This window comes from Staurois parvus, unplaced genomic scaffold, assembly GCF_062004578.1.
Source record: "Staurois parvus isolate SC_StPar_1 unplaced genomic scaffold, SC_StPar_1.0 ptg000287l, whole genome shotgun sequence".
NCBI classification, from domain to species: Eukaryota; Metazoa; Chordata; class Amphibia; order Anura; family Ranidae; genus Staurois; species Staurois parvus.
The window spans coordinates 21647054-21671146 of record NW_028318083.1 but is presented as its reverse complement, the minus strand read 5'-3'; the positions used below and the strand labels follow the sequence as shown (position 1 = coordinate 21671146).

Genomic DNA, 24093 nt, shown 5'->3' with positions numbered 1-24093 from the left:
GGCGTTCTTGGACACCTAATCTAGGTTTTGTTAACTTTTTTTTTTTTATACTGCTATTTCCTTTTCTATTTTTGTTTGTTTTTGGTGTGGCAGTGAATAACTGCCTTTAGTTTGAGTTACTATCGGTGTTATACTAATGTTTTTGTCATTTAAGTGCCATTGATAGCCCCTGCGCGGGTGCACCTTTTGCTCTTTTGGTGTTAGAACACTGTTTTTCCAATTTTTTTGTGTGCAATTGATAGCCTCTGCGTGGGCATGGTTTGTTGCTCCTGTGTTAAACTGTTTAAAAATGAATAAAAATCATTGAAATAAAAAGTATACTTTATTTTTTCTTGTCCTTTCAGTACACAGCTTAGCTCTGGTCCCAGCCAGGTGGATACACTCACATTAATTTTAGGTTAGTATGGACTTCCTATTTTCAAATAAAAAAACAAAAAAAAACAAAGGGTAAAAATATCACTTTAAGGCATCATATGTTACGTACAAAGTCCTTTATTTTACAGATACCAAGGAATAAAACAAATGCAAAAATTCCCTAAAATACAGACCACAACAGTGAGAGTGTGTAGGCAAGTGTGCACTTCTCTATTTCTCAGTCTTGTGAATAGTGAAGGGTTTTTCCCCTCCCACTCAGATTATTACGACATAGGAAATCCCAGCTTGTCAGGTGTCATACACACACACAAATGCTCTTTCTCAAACACATGCTTCAGCAGGCAAGATGATCGTACACTGGCATCTTCCCTGCTTCATTTTTGGAAATGGTAGGTCTTTGTCAGTTCTTTTTCTATAGGTGCGTAGAAAGGCTTTCTGTTGACTGTCTGTTAAATAACTGTTGCTCTGTTTTACAGTGTGGTGCCTTCTCTATGCCACAGACATCCAAGTGAACAGGGCAGACTTTAAGATAGCATGCTCTGATAATACACTACTACTATGTTCTTCTAAAGAAGATCGAACCTGTGTAGATGCATCACTCTGCATTCTTGGCCATGAGAAACAGGTAAATCATTTTATGATTTTATTAATAAAACTGTACAAAGAACACTGACGTGTCAAAGTGTAAAAATGAACCTGTAGGTATTTTAGTCTACATCAGTATTTTAGTAGGGTTGTACTGTTATACTGTTTGCCTTTTTAAAGAAACTTTTAAAGAGAGTCTACAATTTAGTGCCTATAAGAAGTCTACAACTTAAAGTGTTACTAAACCCACAACAGTCAAATCAGTCTTTATATGCAGTAAAGCCAGGGCTTTTATTCAGCGGGAACGCGGAGGGAATGCGGGGGGAATGCGGGGGGAATGCAGTTCCGGTACCTCCAGCACCCCCAGACCTGGCAATGGCTGCTGGTGTGTGTTGAAGGGTCTATTGATGCTGGCTGCTGGGGGATCTATTGTCACTGAGGGGATCTAGTTTTGCATGGTGGTCTATCGTTACTGGAGAGGGATCTATTGTTGCTGGTGGATCAATTGTTGCTGGAATGGATCTACTGTTGAGGGAAGATCTGTTGCTGCTGCTGGGGGCGTGTTGTTGCTGGGGTGGTGTTTTTTTTTAATTGTAGATTTTTATTAAGGGCCACAGCCCAAGTTTTAAAACAATACACAAATCCAACAGAAACACATTGTGTATAAACGTTACAGTGACAGAAGTTAATCATTTGCTCAGAGATAAACAGGAACAAGAAAAACATAAACAAATATGAACAGCATGTCATGCGATACTTTTTGGAATCAGCTGGGATGGTATTTTATTGCTGGGGGAATCTACTGTTGCTAGGGTGGGGCTATTGTATTTATTTTACTGTTTTTCTTGTAATGATTAACAAATTCCATACAAATTGATACTTGGCTCTGTATTCTCCAAAAGGACCAGTACAGGGAGGTGGGTAGATGTAGCAACCAAAGGACGGTGCTTGGAGGTGGGTAGGGGGCAGAAACAAGGGGTGACTCAGACCTACACCTATTCTCTGAGAAAAAAAGTCTGGAGTAAAGCATGCTTGTTATATTCAAATCTAAGGGGTTAATCCTCTGCATTGTGTTAAAAGGATGTTTGATCCTGACTTCTGTGATCCTCCCCTTCTTTACTGTCCCCGGTCCATCTGCCATAGTACAGAGCAGCAGTGGTAAGTCTGCACATGTTCTGTTTGGTGTGTTTTGCTAGAGAGCTTTTTTGGGGGGAAGGGGGTATGTGATCAGCACAGGGCCAATCAGCGCTGTCCAGACAGAGAGTCAGGGGTAATGCAGCCTTATAGGATGGTCAGAGGAGAATGAAAACTCCTCCTACAAGCTTTAACCAGTGCTCAGCTGGACACTGATAGATGTCACAAGACTGCTATATACTGCTGATGAGAAAAGGTATTTAGCAGTTTATTAAAATAGTTGCATTTTACATGTTCTGTGTACTATGGTAGACTGGATATAGTGAATGCATTGCCATGGGTTTAGTAACACTTTAAGCCTAGTACACACTATGAGAAAATCAGATGAAAAATACCGCTTTCAAAACGATCGTCCATTAATCTGATAGTACACAGCTTTCGAGAGCCAATCATGGCAGTTCATGATAAATTATCCAAATGGAGAAGCATGAAAATTTTTATCGTACAATAACAGAACAAATTCTTTTCTTTAATCATTACATTATACTTCCGAAAAAAATTAGAAGACCAAGACCGCACATGCTCATGCTATCATCCATTTAGTTTTTGCATGATAGGCTCATATCGAAAATGAAGAGGTTACTAAATTTAAAAAAAAGAGATGCATCTCTTCTGAAGCTGTATTTTGTTTTACAATAATTTTTTTAACTTTAGTAACCTGTTAATTTTCGATATGAGACTATCATGCAAAAACTAAATGGACCATTGTTATTCACATCCTATGTACGAGGCTTAAGTCTACAACTTAGAGCCTTTCAGAAGTCTACAACTTAAGCCTAGTACACACGATGAAAAAATTGGATGAAAAATACTGCTTTTGGAGCAATTGTCCGATATTCTGTTCGTTAGTACACAACTTTCGACAACTGGTTACAACAGTTCATACAAAATTATCCAAAGGGACAAGCGCAAAAATGTTTCTCGCACTATACCAGAATGAACGATTTTAGTCTACTTAGTACAGTGTTTGTCCCCCCCCACCAAAAAAAAAACAGTTAGCTAGACCACACATGCTCGGAAAAGAAAGAATACATTACAATACAATAAAATACATTACAGTACTTCCAAAGTTGTAAAGAGAGCTTTTCTTTTTGAAAAACAAAAGACTTACTGGCCAGAACACGAGGTGAAAGTAGAAGTAAGTCTAAAATGAAAACAAATGCACCCATTACATCTAAGAATTGCGTAGCAAACTCTAGTGTAGCTAGAGAGTTCGGAAAATGTATTGGTTTACTCAGTAGTTGGAGTGAGCATGTCAAGTCCAGGTTAGGTTGAATGACTCAGCAAGTTGGGCCTCTGTTGCCTCCCCCTGGTTGGAGGTCCATAGAAACTTCGAGAAGCTAGTGGGAGAAGGGGTGGAGACCTGACTCTGCAGATTCATGGGAGTCTGACCAATCCCAGGCAGGAGGTCCTGGCAGTGTGGGAAGACCAGTTCATAAATATGAGAGAGCCGTGCCAGCAGGGGAGTTGGATGGCAGATGAATTACTGAAGGTGCTTCTGTGTAGCCTGGGAGGGGACCCTTGAGAAGGGAGGTTCTACCTCCAGTCTAGAGGAAGGAAAATGAGGATGACAGAGGGAGCTCCACTGCTTTACAGTCCCCCGGAGAAGGATAGCCTAGAAACAGGGACAGATACTGGCTCAGTGAGAGGCCTGAACACAGTTTGCCCAGAGCTATAGGATACAAGGACAGTGTAACTACCTCTATACCCCTGGGGCCTACAGTAGGGAGGGCTGCTAGATGCAATACTTAATCAGTTCTCCTTGGGACAGTACCGCATGCCTGTCTTGGAATCACTTGCTTCAGGACATTTCCTAGCTAAGATCTGAAGAGATTTCACTTAGAGGGGACTAGGTGCTCCTCACAAAGACTGTGCTGTTGATTTATCAAGAGCCACTCCGGCTGGAGTAGAAAATTCAGGTTCTGCCTTTTTGTACAGAATTAGGAAGTTTGTCCTCAGAGTTATTTACTACAAGTCAAGTTGGACATCCCATATACCCCTAAACCCTATCCAAGCTGTTTATCTCCCAAATAAAACAACAAAAACAAGCTCATGGACTGCTTACTGACTCTAAGTGGAAGTTGGGAAATGTGTGTGCAGGACATAGGGGGAACCAATGCTCAGCTGCTTCTTTCGGGGGTGAGGACTACAATTGGTTACCTGCAATATAGTGAATGTTTGCTTTTGGGTTTAATACCACTTCAACTCTAGGTAGATAAGAAAACACAGCTTTGCCATCATTAATACATCAATAAATATTCAGTAGCTGAATTTGACCTGGTTGACCTGCAATAGTTTCTTGCAGTTGAAGTGGGTTAAATGATTCTGACCATCAGACGTAGGGCATCCATGGTGAAATAGAAGTACCGTGTGAACAAGATCTGAATTGAAACTGAAATTGCAACAAAAGCAGTTTTTTTTATATAACTTTGTATATGACATTTATTTCTATAATATTTTTGGCTCTAGTCTTGCTTTAAATCAGCTAAAAGAATTCCAGGTGTGTTAAAACAAAAGATGTTCAAATGCTTGTAGTTCATTTTCTTGAGACAGCAACCACATCTGTAGTTGAAAAGCCTATTCCTTGCCAGCATGATGCATAGAAGGATGTTTGGCCTTTATGAGGAATCTGTAGTCTCTCCGCAGCAGTCTGACATGCCCCTCAGGGTTACAACCAGCAGGGAGCATGAGCTTGGCTGATTGTGGAGATCTAGTTTTGATTTACTTGATGGCGTTTTGAGACCTCTGCAGGGAGACCACTGCTTCCACACATGACAGCAAGAATCCTTTTCTGCAGCAATCCTATCAGGGGCCAGGATTTTCTACTCAGGATGTAGTTGAGTTATAAGACTGTAAGGCTAGGTTCACACCTGTGTGGCCGTGTGGGTTGTGATTTGCACGGGCACGAGAACCCATTCATTTGAATGGGCTGCCATGCCCCGGGACACGCAGGAAAGAAGTCCCTCCACTATTTTTTAAATCACAGCCTGCACAGGAACTGAGGTTCCCAGTACGGTTGTGATTTCCACTGTTGTGCCGTTTCATTAGAATTAATGGCACCCATCCATGAGTTCTGCGTTTCTCTGTGTGGGTGGTTGCAGCTGCCAGTATTTGTACGGGTCCCGCAGTGGAACCACCAGCACAGATGTAAACCGAACCTAAGACTTTGTACAAATTTTGCTTTGATTTGCCCAGAATATATTTAGCTTTAAACTGACAGTTCAGTTCGGCTTTAATTGAAGAAATTTTTTTTTCTTTTTCAGATAAACAAAAGCAGAGAAGACAATTTAAAATTGTTGAGACATCTCTTATGTAATGAGCCTGCCAGTAATTGTTTATTCACAGAAAATGGAGACTACAAATGTAACATTGGGGAATATCAAAATAACACAGCCATTTTTAAAGTGACAGGTATGACATTAATATAATGATTATTCTACATTCAAGGAAAACGCGTTTTGGAAAAGAACACGTTTTGAGTGATCATTGTAATGCTTATTCAAAAGTGATGGTTCCACATAGTAATGGTTTTATTTCCTAGAATTTCCCTGTAGAGGCTATCTATGTATCAGACAGTGTTTTTGGCACAACAGAACAATTAACGAGATAGCAAGATAAGCCAAATACAGAACATAGCATTTAGTGCCAAAAGCTACTTTTTGCATTTGAATGCATTGTAACCTGTAATTGTTCCAATACAATATAAATTAAAAGTCAAGCACATGACATGATTAGTCAAACACATCTCAGAACCTGCTGCTTCCAAAAAAAGGAAAAACAAATTAAATGCAGCCTCATAAAGGTTGTCCATACTGCACCATTGGGGGAAATCTATAGACCTGTATTTAATATGCAATTTATACAGATAACAAACACAGAAAAACAATGCCCTTCTAACCAAGCCCTAAAGGCCAGTCACATTTCTGCTGCAATACAAAGCTGGACGTACTATAAATGTTTTCTTTTATATAATTGTTGCCTTGTGCACCTATACATTTACAAACTATAGAGAAAAACACATTTTTTAAACATTAAGGCTAGGTTCACACCTATGAAGTTTGCGTTTGATCCATTTCTGCAGTGTTTTTTGCGTTTTTGCACTTGCGTTTTTGACGCATTCTCTTTTTTTTTCTTGTTGCTAGGCAGATTTAAAATGCAAAACGCATCAAAAACACACTACTTGCTTTTCTGCAGCATTTCCATTGAAGTCTATAGAACGAAAAACACAACTTTTTGTGTTCAAAAAAGTCCTTGACCCTTTCCAAAAAACGTACCAGGTGAAAACGCAGAGATATGAACGTGTCGTGTAGGAAATCCTGTTAAATGGACTGTAGTGCGTTTCTGCAAAGCGCTGTAGAAAACGCTTAGGTGTGAACCTAGGGTAACATTTAGGCCTCATCCATGTGGGGATGTATGAATACTTACCCCAATGCAAAGCCGTGATTACCCACATGGGGATACACGGGTGTTCTGTGCATCCCTGTGCAGGCAGTGCCTATTGGGATTTAGTGGCTCTGCTCTTAATTTGACATCCTTGTGGGTGCAGGTGTCTGTCCACGTATGTGTACACTGTGTGGGTTCAGGAACATTCACTTACACCCACACGGATATCAAATTGGGAGTAGTGGCTTCATCCAAATAGACATCAATAGGACTCCCTGAACAGGCATGTGCATTATGGCTTTGCATCCCTGTGTAGGAAAGCATGGCCTTGCATGGAGGTACACATTGATACGCCTCCGTGTGAGTGAGACTTTGCATGATTATATACAGTTGCAAGAAAAAGTATGTGAACCCCTTGGGATTATGTGGAGTTTTGCATGAATTGGGCATAAAATGTGCTCTGAACATCATCTAAGTCACAAAAATAGAAGAACACAGTCTGCTGAACATAATACTACATAAACATTAGATGTTGCCATGGTTTAATTGCACATAACATGTAAACATTCACAGTGCAGGGAGGAAAAAGTATGTGAACCTTTGGACTTAATAACTGGTTGACCCTCCTTTGGCAGCAATAACCTCAACCTAACGTTTCCTGTAGTTGCAGCTCAGACCTGCACGACGATCTGGAGTAATTTTGGACCACTCCTCTTCACAAAACTGTTTCAGTGTAGCAATATTCTTGGGATGTCTGGTGTGAATCGCTCTCTTAAGGTCATGCCACAGCATTTCAATCGGGTTGAGGTCAGGACTCTGACTGGGCCACTCCAGAAGGCGTATTCTGTGCTGTTGCAGCCATTGTTTTGTTGAATTACTTGCATGCTTTGGGTCATTGTCCTGTTGCATCACCCATCCTCTGCGGAGCTTCAGTTGGCGGACAGATGGTCGTACGTTTTCCTGCAAAATGTCTTGATAAACTCTGGAATTCATTTTCCCATCAATGACAACAATCCGTCCAGGCCCTGAGGCAGCAAAGCAGCCCCAAACCATGATGCTCCCTCCGCCATGTTTTACAGTGGGGATGAGGTTTTGATGTTGGTGTGCTGTGGCTTTTTTTCTCCACACATAGTGTTGTGTGATCTTCCCAAACAACTCAATCTTGGTTTCATCTGTCCACAGTATATTTTGCCAGTAGTGCTGTGGAACATCCAGGTGCTCTTTAGCAAACTTCAAACGAGCTGCAATATTCTTTTTGGACAGCAATGGCTTCCTCCGTGGTGGCCTCCCATGTACTCCATTCTTGTTTAATGTTTTCCTTATTGTAGATGTGTCAACAAAAATGTTAGCACGTGCCAGAGATTTCTGTAGGTCTTTAGCTGACACTCTGGGATTCTTCTTTACCTCATGCAGCATTCTGCGCTGTGCTCTTGCAGTCATTTTTACAGGACGACCACGCCTAGGGAGAGTAGCAACAGTGCTAAACTTTCTCCATTTGTAGACAGTCTGTCTTACCGTGGACACATGAACATCAAGGCTTTTGGAGATACTTTTGTAACCCTTTCCAGCTTCATGCAAGTCAACAATTCTTGATCGTAGGTCTTCTGAGAGCTCTTTTCTGCGAGGCATGGTTCACATCAGACAGTGCTTCTTGAAACCAGTAAACCCAAAACAGGTGTGTGTTTTTTTAAGGGCAGGACAGCTGTCAGCAACACATCCAATATCATCACACTGATTGGAGTCAAGGTTGGCTCACTCCTGGCTCCAATTAGCTCTGGGAGAAGTCATTAAGCTGGGGCCTCACATACTTTTTCCTCCCTGCACTGTGCATGTTTACATGTTATGTGCAATTAAACCATGGTAACATCTAATGTTTGTGTAGTATTATGTTCAGCAGACTGTGTTCTTCTATTGTTGTGACTTAGATGACGTTCAGAGCACATTTTATGCCCAATTCATGCAAAACTCCACGTAATCCCAAGGGGTTCACATACTTTTTCTTGCAACTGTGTGTATATATATATATAAATATATATATAAATAATTATATTTATAATTATAGTTAGAAATATGTATTTCTAAATACTATAGATTGAACGTATCCATTAATTTCTTTATCAATAGGAATTAAAAGCCTACGGTACTTTTGCAAACTACTGTCAGAAAAAAATAAAAGAAAAGGGTAGGACCATGAATCTAGAATATTTGTATGATTTTAAGTGCAGTATATCTAAAGCCAAAACTTCCTTTTTCATTTTCGTTAGAGCAGGGGAGGGTTACGTACATTTCCCTTCACTTTCTGTTTTGGTGACCCAAAAGGAATTAGAGGGAATCTTTCCAATGTGAGGGAAATCCCCTCTTAGAAAGTTGTTGTAGAAAAAAGTGTCCCCATTGAAAGGCTTTCCTCTTTTCCCATTCTGGTGGCACATTTTTTTTTTTACCCCCACTTCCAGGTGACTTTGGTCTTCAAGACCAGCAGGAATTATACAGAGCGACTATCCCTAAGGTAGATGAGTCAGTTTGACCTGATTCTCCCACCCATGTGATCTAGGTAAATGAGGGAATCCTCCCACAGTGTCATAGTATTCTGAAAGAGGGAGACTTCTCCAGTGTCAGAATACACAGATCAGCGCTGCAGGATATAGCCTGCACCACTGATCAAGAGGAAATTATACAGAGTGACTATCCCTAAGATTGGCCATAGATGAGTCAGTTTGACCTAATTCCCCCATGCATGTGATCAAGGTAAATGGGGGAATCCTCCCACAGTGTCATAGTATTCTGACAGAGGGAGGCTTCTCCAGCGTCAGAATACACAGATCAGCGATGCAGGATATAGCCTGCAGCACTGATCAAGAGCAAATTTTCCAGTTGGGTGTTTGCACAGAAGTCAATTGGTAGATCAACGTCTGCACAACTACAGTGCCCATATATGGATCAAAATTCAGCCAGTCTCTGCTGAACCAGTTGAATTTCAATCCATCTATGGGCAGCTTAACAGTAACATAAACAGGAATAAAAAAACTGACATGGTTTCTAACCCCTCACCACTCCATTCAAATCTTAAAAGGAAAGTTTTGCCTTTAGTTTTACTTTCATTTTACAATGTATTTATTTTTTAGATTGCTGGAAGCACAACATGAAAACATCAACTCTTACTTTAGAAGTCATATGTTGTTTTATACTTTTCCTATCCATCATGGCATTGTTTCTGAGTTATGTAAGTATGTCTACATATGACATTTAATGTTTATATAGAACTTTTAAAGACAACCTGTCACATTTTAACATCTATGTGGAATTAAAACGTGTCTAGTATCAAGATTGTATTTTACACAATTGCACATGTGGGTAGATTCCTACGATTGAAGGGTTAGAGAGGGCACCAGCAAGCCTCATCATTTGCCAAATGTAGCAATATTTTACCCATTTTTATTTTGTCTTCTGGCTGTCTATTTGGGAATAATTCTACCAATAGAACTGTTAGGCCTCTTTCACATTTTTTTTTTTTTTTTTTTAAGTCCGCAAACGTGCAAACTACAACGAAAAACCCGTAAGTGATCACAAAAAAAGTGCAAGTGCGAACACCACACGAAAAAGTGCACTTAGGGGTGTGTTTGTCCCACCCCCGAAAGGGTTGGACCGTTCGCCTGATCCCCCGGGGCACGAAGCTCCTGACAGGGACAACGTTCCCATTTGGTCCTCCTGGCCAAAAGGCCTGGTGGACCACCGTTCCTTATGCCCAGCCGAAGCCGGACATCCAGTACTAGGCAAGGGGGTTCTCCCGAAGAGAAAACCCCCTAGGGATCAGGGGAGGAAGGAACCGTATGGCCACACATCCTCCCCCTAGACTTCAGGTAAGGCCCGAGGACCCACACCCTCCATCCGTGAAAAACACACACATAAGAACAGAAAAAGTGACAAACGTGGGAGTGCATAATAAATAAGGTAAAGATAAAGTAAGAAAATAATAAAAATGGTACCGTGCCGAAATGTGCACAGACCAGGCCCTGAGGCCTGTAGCAAAAATTGCCCTGAACTTAGCCAAAAGGCCTGGTCCTTAGGGCGCTGTGCAAAAAAGAGTGTAAAAACAGTGACCATGTGTCATTTTCACACCGTGGGGTCCCACACCCAAGTGTTACTAGTGACACCCCTGAGCGCGTCTCCTCAGGGGGCACTGAGTTTGCAGACTTTTTGCCTCCTCAGCCCCAGGCCAGACCAAGGTAGCACGTTCAAATCAGGAGGTACTGGGTCTTTCCGGTCTCCCCAGAGGAATTACTCCCAAGGCCCCAGAACGAATCATGGCGCTCCCTGGTTTCTGTCCCTCCGGTACTAGCCTTCCGGACCCCCATCATACCAGTGAGGGTACTATACAACAACCATCCCCGTAAACTAGAATGGTCGGGAGCACCCCCACTGGACACTGATAAGAACAGCTACTACACTTGATCTTAGCCAAAAGGCCTCTTTCACATGGGATGGACTACATTGAGATCAGCAGGGGATCTGTCAACTCATCCTCTGCTGATAAGAGCAGGTGGATGAGACATTTGCATTCGCTCAGTTTATGGAGAGCAGACACAAACGGAGCCCACACTACTCTTTGGACAACCAGGAGGAAATGAACTCCACTGTCCATTTACATCTAACTACCCTTCAATCCAATCCACCTAGACAGAGGAGGACAGATCCCCTTCCACTTATTTGTACAGACTGGATTGGACTAGAGGTAGGCAGGTCTGAGGAAGAGGGTTGCCCTCGAAACACGTCAGCCGTATTCGGCCTTAGGATGGTTCTCATCTAGATGTCCATTGGCCCCCACTGGTCACTGTACCAAGTGGCTGACTTTTGGTTGTGCGAATTGTCATCATGTTTGTGAGTATGTATTTATCTTTACTAAAATACATTTTTTAAGGATAATGCGCTAGGCCAGTGCGCTCTTGCTTTGTCCTTTTGCAGTTTGACCTGGACTACCCCGGTCGTGTGTGAGAGCAGCAAGGCTTAGTCTATCCATGGGACATCCTGATACATACATTTACTTGAGCTTTATCAAGGTCACTGCCTTCAGTCCCCTACACTTATGCACAGGGGATATTCATTTTATTCGCGTAAATTAACACAAGTCTGTTTGCACCAGCAAGTCGATAGGGGTGAATAGACCGTCCGATCAGGTTTGCCTGAAAAATTGACAGGCAGATCTGATTGGACCCTTCGTGTGAGAGGGGCATAGTTCTAGAAAAATGAAACCAGATTTCCTTTCTCTTATTATTTGGTCTATACAATTGAAAAGTAGCTGGAATTATAAAACACATGGCATGCTTAATCCAATAACAAACTTCACCATTATGTTACTAAAATGATTGCACAATACAAAGAGAGGAGCTTGCCGCAAATAGTGCACTATTTAGGATTTCCTAGGGCAGTAATATATATAAATATAGCCTTGTCTATAATATTATAAAACTGGTCAAACAGAGGACAGATGTAAGATATGACACCAACCGGTGCACAACCAAATCCTGTGGATTTTTTACATCTGATTTGGCAAGCATTTCACTGTTCTGTCTGCAGTGAACTATTCATTGTTCTATTACCGCTGTTGATAAATTACTGCGATGTGATCATTTTAACAGTAATGGCTCACCAACATTGCTGCATCTCCATCCCTCATGCACAGATTTTCTTAGATGTGATGGCTGCATTTGTTTTCTTTTTAAATGTTTTTCCTTTGTTTTCACTTGGTGATCCAGCCAGTAAGTCTGTTATTTTTCAACCTCTTTACAAACAAAGCTGCCCAGACAAAATAGCAGTTAGAGAATTGAGACAAACCAATTTAACACTGACAGGGGTGCTTACAATTATCAAGTTGTATTAGTATCCTAGATTGTAAGCTCCAAGGAGCAGGGCCCTCGAGCCCCTCGTGTATTGTATTGTATTGTTACTGTACTGTCTTGTGTACTGTCTCCCATTATAATGTACAGCACTGAGCAAACTGTTGGCGCTATATAAATGCTGTATAATAATAATAATAATAATAATATGTCAGGTCTAAATCCCAAAAGGAAACAGACTGGTGTAACTGCTTATAAAGTGTTGGCTGGAGTTCAGCTTCAATTTGTTAGTCATTTCCATTATTTATTTATTTCAGGTACTTACATAGCGCCATCAATTTACGCAGTGCTTTACATACATATATTGTACATTCACATCAGTCCCTAACCCTCAAGGGGCGTACAATCTAAGGTCCCTAACTTACATCCATTCATATAATAGGGTGAATTTAGACAGGATCCAATTAACCTACCAGCATGTCTTTGGAGTGTAGGAGGAAACTGGAGTACCCAGAGGAAACCTATGCAGGCACAGGAAGAACATGCAAACTCCAGGCAGGTGGCGCCGCATTTGGAATTCAAACCAACGACCACTAGTACTGCCAAGTGGAAGTGCTAACCACTTAGCCACTGTGCTGCCCGTCAAAGCCTAACACCACCATCTCCCCAGACTGACAATGCTGCTGTCCAAATGTGTCTGTTTTACAACTACATCCAGAATGCAGACACCCTAAGGCAGGAGGTATGTTACTGGCAGGATCACCAGGTGAAATAAAGGAAAAGAAGCCTAAAAAAAGAAAAACTAAAGCAGTCACCACATCTATGGAGTGGTAAGCTGCAATATATAAAATTTTTGTTTTTGGACTTAATAACACTTTACGCTCTATTTGACAATCAATATTTTACTTACTAAAAAAAAGTATATTTATTTGTAGTGTACTATAACACTCTCATACCTACTGAAACTGTCATTTGCTTAGTCGCTTAGAAGTTTTATATACTAGAATGTGCTCACAGAAAACATCCACTAATGTATACATTTTTTAAGCAGTAAGCATACATACTTACATAACGCCATCAATTTACGCAGCGCTTTACATACATATATTGTACATTCACATCAGTCCCTAACCCTCAAGGGGCGTACAATCTAAGGTCCCTAACTCACATTCATTCATATACTAGGGTGAGCATTAGCATTTTAGAATTTAAAAAAAGGCATTGTCTATTGTTTGGTCACCAAAAATCCTTGTTTAATGGGACTGGAAAGCACTTAAGATAACCAAAAATTTAATATTGCACAAAAACAATATTCTCCAGAAACATGTACTTCCCCTTAGACATATTTCCCTTTTAATCACTTTGCGTAGGAAAAGGTCAGTGACGTGTTCTGCTTTGATTTTTTTAGTAATATATTACTCTCAAAAGTTGACCTTCCATCAGTAACACAACTTCAAAGTGTGGCAGCCACTTTTAGGAAGAAAAAATAATAGATAATTGTGCCAAGTGTTTTTTTGACATTGAAGTCAAAGGGTGTAGTGAGGCAAACACCATCTGCACGTATCATCTTTAGTTCTCATGCACACTTAACTTTTCACAGCTGCTGGTTTTGGCTATTGATGTTTTTTTCTACAGCCAGTAAGCCCCCCATCATGTTATCCTATGTATCCATGCACACATAAACTGTAATCAACGTTTTTTGGCCGGATAAAAACCCCAGGACTAGTGGGTTTCTAGAGGAGTTTTTTAGCTGCAAAAACGCTTTAATGCTGAAAAATGTGGCAAAACGCCACAAACCGGCATTTTAGGACTTTTTTTAATCCCCCCATGGGGGGGACACTTGGGAAAATGTCACTAATCGCATCAAAACGCTGCTAAACACTAATGCAAAAACGCTAAAAAAAGCTGAAAAACTCACGTTTTTAACATGACTTGACACAGCTAACGTTACCGGCGTTATAAAAACGCCCAGTGTGCATGGAGCCTTACAGAGAATCTGTCATTTACAAGAAAATGTTTGCAGGTAAAAACTTTGAGCGCGGGGCCAAAGAGCTGCTGATTGAACAGTCCCAGATGAGATACTAGTTGGGTATGGCACCTGACTGCCCTCTCCCCTTATCTGCCCAGGGGGTGCAAGAATACTCACACTGCTGTCCTCTCCTGCTAGCTTAGTGGGCTGGTGGCTGCCTTCAGGCCTTATGCTGGGCTGGCTCCTTCCCTGCTCCACAGGCTGTCCTCCTCAGGAGATGTTGAGACAGTGGAGATCCTCTTCTCCAGTGACCTACCTGTAGGTGGGCTCCCCTCCCTGGGGCCCCCTCCAAGGCTCCTCATTCCAGCCTTCCTCAATCCATCTTCCAATCGACACTGCACACCTCCCCCTAGATTCTGCCATATTTACGGGCTGTCACCATGCCAAGCATCCTGCCAAGGGATTGGCCAGAGTCCTTCAAATATGCAGATTTGGGCCTACTCCCCTCCTCCACCCCTCTTCCAGAAAGCTCTCAGGTTTCTGGAAAGGTGGAAGGGCTCCAGAAGCCCTGACTTGATAGAGCCTGCCAGCCTGTCCTGATGTGACCTCACTCCCCAGGCTGACTAATCCCCAAGCTTCTACTCAGCCTCTACCTAACAAAACGCTACTTAACTAACCTGGAGGGCATTACACAAATATGTTTAAAATAAAATTTTGTTAACAAATTTTTTGTCTCTTGATTTAGTATTGCTAAAATTTAATTTACATGTTACCACAAGGTGGTTTGACTGTTTTTTCTCTGTAAAATGTTAATGTTATTATGTTTTTTTTCTAGCTCTGTCTAAAGAAAGCAGTTTATAGGATGTCCACAGACACGAAGAAGTCATTATTGCATAATAAGTGTAACCGGACTGAGGAAGCTGAACCTGTCTGAAATGGATGGACATGTAGACAACCATGGAAGAATAGTCGGATGCAAAAAGAACATTCATTTAGCACCATTTCAACTGTTGGAAAAAGAGTCATGTTAAACTACAGCATGGGCTATGGTTTTCATTGAATGGCTAAACAGACTACAATTTATAATTAGGTAAAAGAAGGATTGTATAGGGCACATATTTAGTAATGAATGTGGAGATTTTGCTCATAGTCTTGTTTTTCTAGTTCAGGTTAGCAAAGGAAATCAAATATCTGATTGGTTACTAAATAACACCACTCCACTTTCCTTTCCTGTGACTTTATAGGATATCCCTAATGAAAACAGCCATCTAGTATTCTACTAGCCTCCTGACTACTAGTTTATGATTAGAATTGTTTTTTTTCGGATGTGGGAATTCTCTTAGTTATAGTACAATGCCGCCATTCTGTACATAAGCTATTTTTGTGAGTTTTTGGATATCCTGAACATATTTATTGAATATAATTGTCACTGTGTGACTTTTGATATGTGGTACATATCTGTACTCAACAAATGGACAAAATAAATGCCAGACTTGTCTTGGTCATTATGTAATCTTTGAAAATACCTGATTATCAAGAGTACAAAATAACTTGTAATGGCATATATATATCTCAATTAAAGTGGTAGTAAAGTCTAATTTTTATGTTTTACCTACAAGGTAAGCCTTACCCGTAGGTATTCTAAATATCTCAAAAATATGCACCTTTTAGAAGATATTTACTTTATCAGTGCTGGTGATGTCACCAGCGCAGGAGCACTGTGCTCTCAATGGACGGTGTGCCATCCATTGAGAGAGCTGTGCCGTGGCCGAGACGCCCATGCTGGGCCAGTCAAGCGACTGCAGCCCACAAACCCGGAAGGAAGACCAGGTAAAGATAGAAGCCCTTGGAAGCCATCACACAGAGCTCCAGTGGCGGGCTTCGTTTTCTGGTAACTCTTTCATAACGTGCTAGCACATTGTGATATCACCTTGCAGGGAGAAGAATTTTCAGTTTTTTTTTTTTTGTAGTTTACTACTTTAATGCAAAGTGTTCTCTGATTAAATGGGTGTTCCTGCCTACCTACTTTGTCCAATTAGAGAACACTTTGTATTAATTGAGAAAATGCAAAGTGATCTCTGAATGCTGCCTTTATCAAGAGAGCAACCTCTTCTGTTCACTAAGCAGAAGTGGAAACCTAATGACTCATCTTGAAACCAATCAAATCCAGGATTACCTTAAAATTCATCTAAATTTCTTTTTTACCACTAACTCCACATCTAATGAATTATCCATGACAATATGGAAATCTATAATTGTGTCACCAGGGGCGAACTGATCAAGCAGGTAATGAGAATCAGAAAATACTGGTCTCACAAAATAATATACCTCTGATTCAAATTTTCAATATCCCTTGCGGTGGAACTCAAAGACAGCAACTCTCCTTTATGCTGCTCCCAACACAATCCTAAATGTTACATTTACAAACACAACAGCAGGCCATGGAAAATGTGAGCTAAGGTCCTGAATGAAAATAAATGATGCTCATACATTCCACACATAGAACCACATAAAGGTGGGACATGAGCAGGGGTGGACTGACAACTCATGGGGCCCCCGGGCAATAGGGGATCATGGGGCCCCTGTGTCCTTGCCCAAACTCAAAAAAGCCTATGAAAAAGGTACCAGGGGCATCTCATGGGGCCCTCTACTGACCCCGGGCCCTCGGGCAGTGCCCGAGTTTACAAATGGTCAGTCCGCCCCTGGACATGAGCATGTATAATATTCTCTCTTCAAATCCTCCTTCCAAGGATCAGGAAGGCCCATTCTTATCACAGTTGCAGTTCTACATTAAAGATTGGGGCTTCCCAGCACTTCCTGCTGAGGATAGATACACCATGGAGTAACCTAGCACCAAGGATAAACTTTTCTCTGCACGCTCATCCTTGAAACCCCATAAATTCTATAGTTTCACAGTACATTACTACAAAACCTCAGGCACTGCTTAGCCCAGAATTTATCAGGTCTTACAATGATATCTCAAAAGCAGCAGATCCTGTGGGATAGTTTAAGTACCCAAATCTTGGTTACAATCTACTTTTACATCTACTCTGTACACTCATTGATCTTTACCAAGTTGGCCAGAGAAGCCAAAGAAAACATTCTCTATCATCCGCAGAGCTACTGATCATGGGCTTCCACTCTTGCTAATTTCTACTGATGCTGAAAAAGCATTTGCTAGTGTAAACTAGAGGTTTATAGAAGTTATGCTCCAACACAGGTCTAGGCTCTAACATTTTTGCTGGATAAGAGCTATTTACCTGCACTACCTGCAGCTGTGAGATCTACGAGTGTCTTTCTGATGATTTCACCCAACAAAGTAGCACCTGCTACGGTTACTACCTTTCCCTCCTAATAATTATTCTCACCCTATACCCTTATTGCAACATATTCAGGAGAGCTCTCCAACTTTCCTATTCCTCCTAGCCCACACAAAATAGTCGCTTATGCAGATGACTAGATTACTAATTAAACCTAGGATCTCCCCGCCAAATCTTACACTTGAATTGGACAAATAAGTGACTTATCACATCCAAACATATCATCCTAAGAACATCTCAGTTGCGAGACATTCAATGGACATTGTACAGAAACATTTCTATCCAAAGGGGATCTTTACCCGAAAGGTAAAGTTGCTGTTATTTTCATTGCTCCTCCAACCACTAATGAAAGTGTAGCTTTTTTGGGGAGGAAGTGAGTACCTTTTTATGGTACCCACTTCCTCAGTCCTAGCCTGTTTGTTGCTGCTGACTTTTAATTTTCACATGCCATGGTGAAGTTTCTTTTTAAATCTACCTCCCTTAGCTAGTTGGAAATTCAGCAATTATTGCTCGCATTTTTTAGGCTAACTTCCTTATCTTTTTCAATACTATCCCAAACATGAAACTCTTCAGAAACCTCAGACATGGTTAAACTGTTCACAATGTGTTTCCTTTCTCTTTCTCTTTCCCTTGTCCATGACCATTTCTCTCACTTTTACTCCCTACCCTCCCCCAGCTACTTGATCAACTCACACTCTTCATTGCTTTTGACAATTCTCCATGGTCAGTTGCCTCTTTTCTCTTCTCTCTAGTTCCTGCCATGATTGGCTTTTGCACTGCTTCCTGCTCCACTTGCCATCTTGCCTTCTCTTTCTCACTCTCTAAATACAAATTGTGCCAACATTATGATTCCTCTTTCTGCCTTCATGATCCATCATAAGCACTTGCTCTCCTCAGCTGGTCTATGATCACCTCTCTGACTGCCTAGTATGCCCCCAGCACCATGACATGTCTAGTGAGGTGGCACTGAACTGAGTAGTATTAATCAGTCTCAGAGCTGAGGATTTGTGTTAAATTTCAGTTCACATAGCCCCTATATCTAAGCACTGTTTGTTGTTGGATACACTAAAAAAAGAATTAATGCACTCCTGTTTTCTGAAAAACTCTGTGAAAGGATTTTAAATGTAGCAAATCTGGTTTGTGCAATCACCAATCCTTCCTTGTGTTAGTGAGGTTAAATAAATAGTACATGACAACCTAACATATTGTCATGAATTGGCCAATAATGCATACCAGTGTGTTGTGAATCACTGAAAGACCAAAAACCATTCAGCCTAAACAAAGCTGTTCATTAACATACAGTAGTGTTAGAAGCACAGAGTCAGGCACTGGCTACACAATTACCAATTTGGAAACATTCCAGAAGTTCAAAATGTTGCTGATGTGTGCAAAATGCATCATAAACTTGCTCTGTGAATTCTATTTTTGCTGTACTGCTAAGTTTAATGGAATAATCCTCAAAAGGCTTACACCACAAGGGTGCTTAATGACACTCAGTTTACAAAGTGTGCTGGATTTTCCAATAAAACATCCCAGCAGTACTTTACATGCAAAGGATGATGTGACGAATGCGGGTGTCAGACTACTGTCCTTCTCAGCAAAAAAAGATTGGGCCACCTCACACCACGCTGTCACTTATGCAACAATTAAACTCTCAGCCACACCCTGCACAAAGATTTTCCAACTTGTGGAACCACAATCTAAGTGCCAAAAGACTGAGAGTGATTGTCACTGGGTTAGGTTAACTAACCAATTACCCTTTAAACTCCAAACTGCCACTAGATAGCTTTGGGTCTATCAACCCTTCATAATAACAGTATGATAATGATGATTTTTAAAATAAACATCAGTACACACACTGTCACCAGGGGCATATTTACCACAAGCCAAACAAGGCACTTGCCTTTTTCAGGGGGGCAGCATCTCCCCCCAGAAGAAGGGATGAAAGAAGGGACACACACACCATGGGAACCAGGTGGGATCCAAGAGTGGCTGCGGGCTGCTTGATGTTTATGTAGAGCCTGACTCTCGTTCCCAGAAATGTCCGAAGTGTTGAAGTTGAGTGTCTCTCTATAGCCGGTGTGGGGGGGGGGGGTTGGGGTAGTCGAAGGCTCTCCCGGGTGGGTGGTGGGGGTGTTGTTGGTCAATGTCATGCTCTCTCTGCGGGAGGAGGAAGGGGGGGTGTTGGTCAGTGTCCGTGGGGGCAGGTGATTTTTGTGTTGCCTAGGGCAGCACAAAACCTAAATACACCACTGACTGTCACCTCAGACAGGTATATTCAGAGATTATACTACAGTAGCACTCTTCAAGAGACAGGGATTCTTTTAGTTTGCCTTAGCGCATTTAGAAACAGTTTTAACACTTTTCAAAATATAGTTTAATAATTAAAAGGATAAAATGGTGCAAATAAAACATTTACAAGGAAACAAGAGACAGCAATGCAACAGAAAAAAAAAATGATGTTGAGGGTGAGAATACTTAACAATGTCCTGGTTTGCAGTCCAATAAATAAGCAAAAATGGAGTCCATTGAATGAGCAAAAATGGTACAGTAGCTCTCTCATGTTCGGTTAGGAATTCCTTGGTTTAATGTTAAAATGAGAGCTGTCAACTTCAGGAGCAGTCCCTTTTTCTCTAATATCAAGCAGATGTTTTCAACGACCATCTGGTCAATTAAGCGGCTTAGGGGTGGCCTTAGGGAGGTCACAGTGTATATGACTGTATCTTGGCCCTCCCTTACCCACAGTTTTATATTAATATCTTCCAATATGTACCAGATGCATTCTAGAAACTGGTAGATTATTATTCAGCATTATATTACGTGTCCATGAATACTAAACACAGGGTATCTCAGATAGACCCAGGAGGTATCTGACTGCTATCTCACCTTCTGTATACTATAGCTTAGTCATATATGATCTAGATTTGTTCAGTATGATATTCCCCATTCAAAAATATACTTAATATTGATGTGTCTTGGTCCTGCCTGATTGTATGAATTGTGTGTACTTCTTGGAATGTTGGGAGTTGGGCAGGGGGTCTCCAAAAGGACACTGTAAGTAAGCCTCACTGTTTTATGATCCCCATTAGCCCTACTTAAGACATTTTGCTACATGCAGTGTAACACCAATGGGTTTTATTGCCCTACAAACCATGAGTGACAGAACTGAAGTATTTTGTGAATGTTTTATGATGGGTCAGAGGGAAATGATAATCTATAGACTTTAATGGTCATCAGACATTAAGAGACATCCTGCCAGGACTTCATTTAGCTATTTACAGCTCTGACAAAGGCATGTGTGCTGGTGTCTGCTGTCCCTAAGTTGAGATAACAGGCTCTCTTAAATGTGACTAAGTTAAGGCTATGCAGGTGCATTCCTAGGTATTTGCTGCTGCAATGTGTAATTGTTCTACAAAACCGTCATGGCCGACCTATGATTCTCAAACAACATGACTGCCAGACACAGCTTTTCGGGTGCCCAGTACATGATATCTATACAGGTGACCTTTGTCTTCCCTTTATGACTTACTGTTCAGTGTAAATTGATCTCATCCTCATGCCATTGCTACCTGTCATATTGGCAGTAAAGGAGTCATATGGTGATGGCAAGTTCAAATAATCAACCATCATCACACTTTCACAAAAAAGGTAAGCTTTAGGAGGTGGCTTGCGATTTAGCAGATGGTAAGGGGAAAGTATATAGGTTTTAGATCTAAAATTCAAGAAGGGCATGAATGCATCTAAAATGCAAGGAAAATTATTCCAAGTGCACAATGTGTTCCGCAGGTTACCTAAAAAGACAGCACAGCAGTAATAGTCTGCCTTGAGGCAAACTTTGTCCAACTGAAACCTCAGACTGAACTATCCAAGGTTAGGTTAGGCCTGGTTCACACCTGTACGTTTTCAGTGCTTTTTGCAGAAACTCAGTACAGTCCATTTAACATGGTTTCCTATTGGACACATTCATAACTATGCTTTTTTTAGCTGTTGCATTTTTGGAAAGGGTCAGAGATTTTATGTAAACACAACATGGTGCATTTTTGGTTCAACAGACTTCAGTAGAGACACTGCAGAAAAGTATGCAGTGTGTTTTTAACGCATCTTGAATTTTTTAATCTGCCCAACAACAAATTGGCAAAAAAAAAAGCATAAAAACACAAAACACATAAAAAAAAATGTGAAAAAAACATGAAAAACTTGTGTACAAAAATGCAAAACAAACAGCAAAAAACACTGTAGAAACAAATCAAAAAGCAAATTGTATAGGTGTGAACCAAGCTTTAGTCAGTGTAAATTGTAGCTTGTTCCACTGACCTCTGTAAAAGACTGTTTACAACAGACTACTAATCAGTCTCTAGAGGACATGTGAAGAAAAATTAAAGCTCCACCTGCTTTTAAAAAAATATTCCAAAGTATTTTCACACATTTCATATTTACCTAAAGCTGGTTTTACACTGGGACACTGTGGTTTGGCTGCAGCGCGGGCGTATCAGCAATTTTCAGTGAATTTGATTTACTCTGAGCTTTAGCCATGGTCCCATAGACTTTCTATCAGATCACGTTTTTGCCGCAGTTTCTGAGAGCGCACCACAGATGCAGCACGCAGGACTTTTGGTGCACTTTTAGAAATCGAGTCACAATTACACAACCTAATAGAAAGTCTATGGGAACATGGTAGCCAAACCACAGCGCACCAGTGTGAAACGGGCCTAACTAAGCAAGAAAAAAAGAAAATTGTTTTATAAAATTTAAATAAAAGAACATAAGTAGAATAGTACTATACAGGGGCGGACTGACCATTTGGAAACTTGGGCACTCGGGTCAGTAGGGGGCCCCATGAGATGCCCCTGGTACCTTTTTCATAGGCTTTTTTGAGTTTGGGCAAGGACACAGGGGCCCCATGATCCCCTATTGCCCGGGGGCCCCATGAATTGTCAGTCCGCCCCTGGTACTATATAACTCATGATGTAGCCCTAGAAACGGCAAATGTGAAAACACAGTTTAAAATATATGGGCAGCACATATGGGCAGCACATATGGGCAGCTAAATGGTTAGCACTTCCGCCTGGCAGTACTAGGGTCCTTGATTCGAATCCCAACCATGGCACCACCTGCCTGGAGTTTGCATGTTCTCCCTGTGCCTGCGTGGGTTTCCTCCGGGTACTCCGGTTTCCTACCACACTCCAAAGACATGCTGGTAGGTTAATTGGATCCTGTCTAAATTGGCCCTAATATGTGTATGGATGTAAGTTAGGGACCTTAGATTTTATGCCCCTTGAGGGTTAGGGACTGTTGTGAATGTACAATATGTATATAAAGCGCTGCATAAATTGATGGTGCTATATAAGTACCTGAAATAAATAAATAAAATGTAACTAAAAGCAAAACTTTTTTGAACCCTGGATAATGTGGTGATAGGCTAGACTTACTGTCAGATTTTCATTGCTCTCTGCATCCCTGCCAAGAAAATGTCTCTCTTCAATTGCCCTGGTCACCAGTGTTAACGGAAATGAAAATGAGGGAAAATCCAAAAATGTGAGTAGTCGCCAGAAAAGGTATAGAAGGGAACTTTCCCATTTGTAGCTCCCAAGGGGATTTCCTTGACATTGGAAAGTTATCTTACCACTTCTTGGTTCCTAGAGAACAGGAAGTGAATGCAAATCTACGTAATTAGACACAGATAATGTCTAACAGTGGTTCTAACCTCCCCATGCTCTATCCAAATTAAAAAAAAAAGGTTTTGCCTTTAGAAATACTGTAATTACCTCAACATGTATTCTTCTGCAAAACCGAATGCTCCATCCAGGGATCTGCATTTCATGTTTATGACAACTTGAATTTACTGCTGACCGTAGGCCTGCAGATCCTTGAGTGTGTGAATGCACTATGCTGCTGGACATAATGATGTATCTATACAAATATGACTACATATAGAGTCATAGGAAACAACACTGTGTGGCAGCTACAACACGTTTAGAATGTTGGAGACATTTACTGCATTATATTTATGCATTATATTATTATATTTAAACATATAATAATATACAGAAGTGCGGTGCTTCAAAATATTTTAACTTAGAAGTCCAATCCACAAAAATGAAGATATATAATATATAGATTCATTTTTATGGATTGGACTTCTAAGTTAACATTTTTTGAAGTGCCGCACTTCTGTATATTATTTATACATATATACATTTATATATATATGTGTATTGTTACCTGCAATATTGTGGTGGCTGCTCATGTATATTGAATTATTATTATTATTATATTATTTATTCTTTCATCTTTTTATTTTAAATAATTTTATATACCATAGCGCAAAATTGTAAAGATTTTTTAATAAAAACATATAACTGCGTTGAAGAATTTTAATCAATCCATTTGTCATCAGTGACAGCTAAAAGAAGTACTGTTTTCAGATGGAATTTAT

At 40.7% G+C, this 24093-nt stretch overlaps 1 protein-coding gene across 1 annotated transcript; it reads left to right on the top strand.

Annotated features, from left to right (window-relative positions):
* The first annotated feature begins 719 nt into the window (after positions 1–719).
* LOC149458433 (uncharacterized) lies at positions 720–15935 on the top strand. The gene is made up of 5 exons (XM_089682160.1): positions 720–764; positions 852–1000; positions 5418–5565; positions 9660–9757; positions 15173–15935. The coding sequence occupies exons 1-5, from the start codon at positions 722–724 to the stop codon at positions 15269–15271; spliced, it is 537 nt and encodes a 178-aa protein (XP_089538286.1). The 5' UTR covers positions 720–721; the 3' UTR covers positions 15272–15935.
* Positions 15936–24093: the final 8158 nt, after the last annotated feature.

What these genes read in the sequence shown, in the direction of transcription:
- LOC149458433 (XM_089682160.1), top strand. Translation starts at nt 722, where the DNA reads ATGATCGTACACTGGCATCTTCCCTGCTTCATTTTTGGAAATG. An exon ending in CTGCTTCATTTTTGGAAATG is followed by an intron (nt 765 to 851) that starts GTAGGTCTTTGT and finishes TCTGTTTTACAG; the next exon opens with TGTGGTGCCTTCTCTATGCC. An exon ending in TTCTTGGCCATGAGAAACAG is followed by an intron (nt 1,001 to 5,417) that starts GTAAATCATTTT and finishes TTTCTTTTTCAG; the next exon opens with ATAAACAAAAGCAGAGAAGA.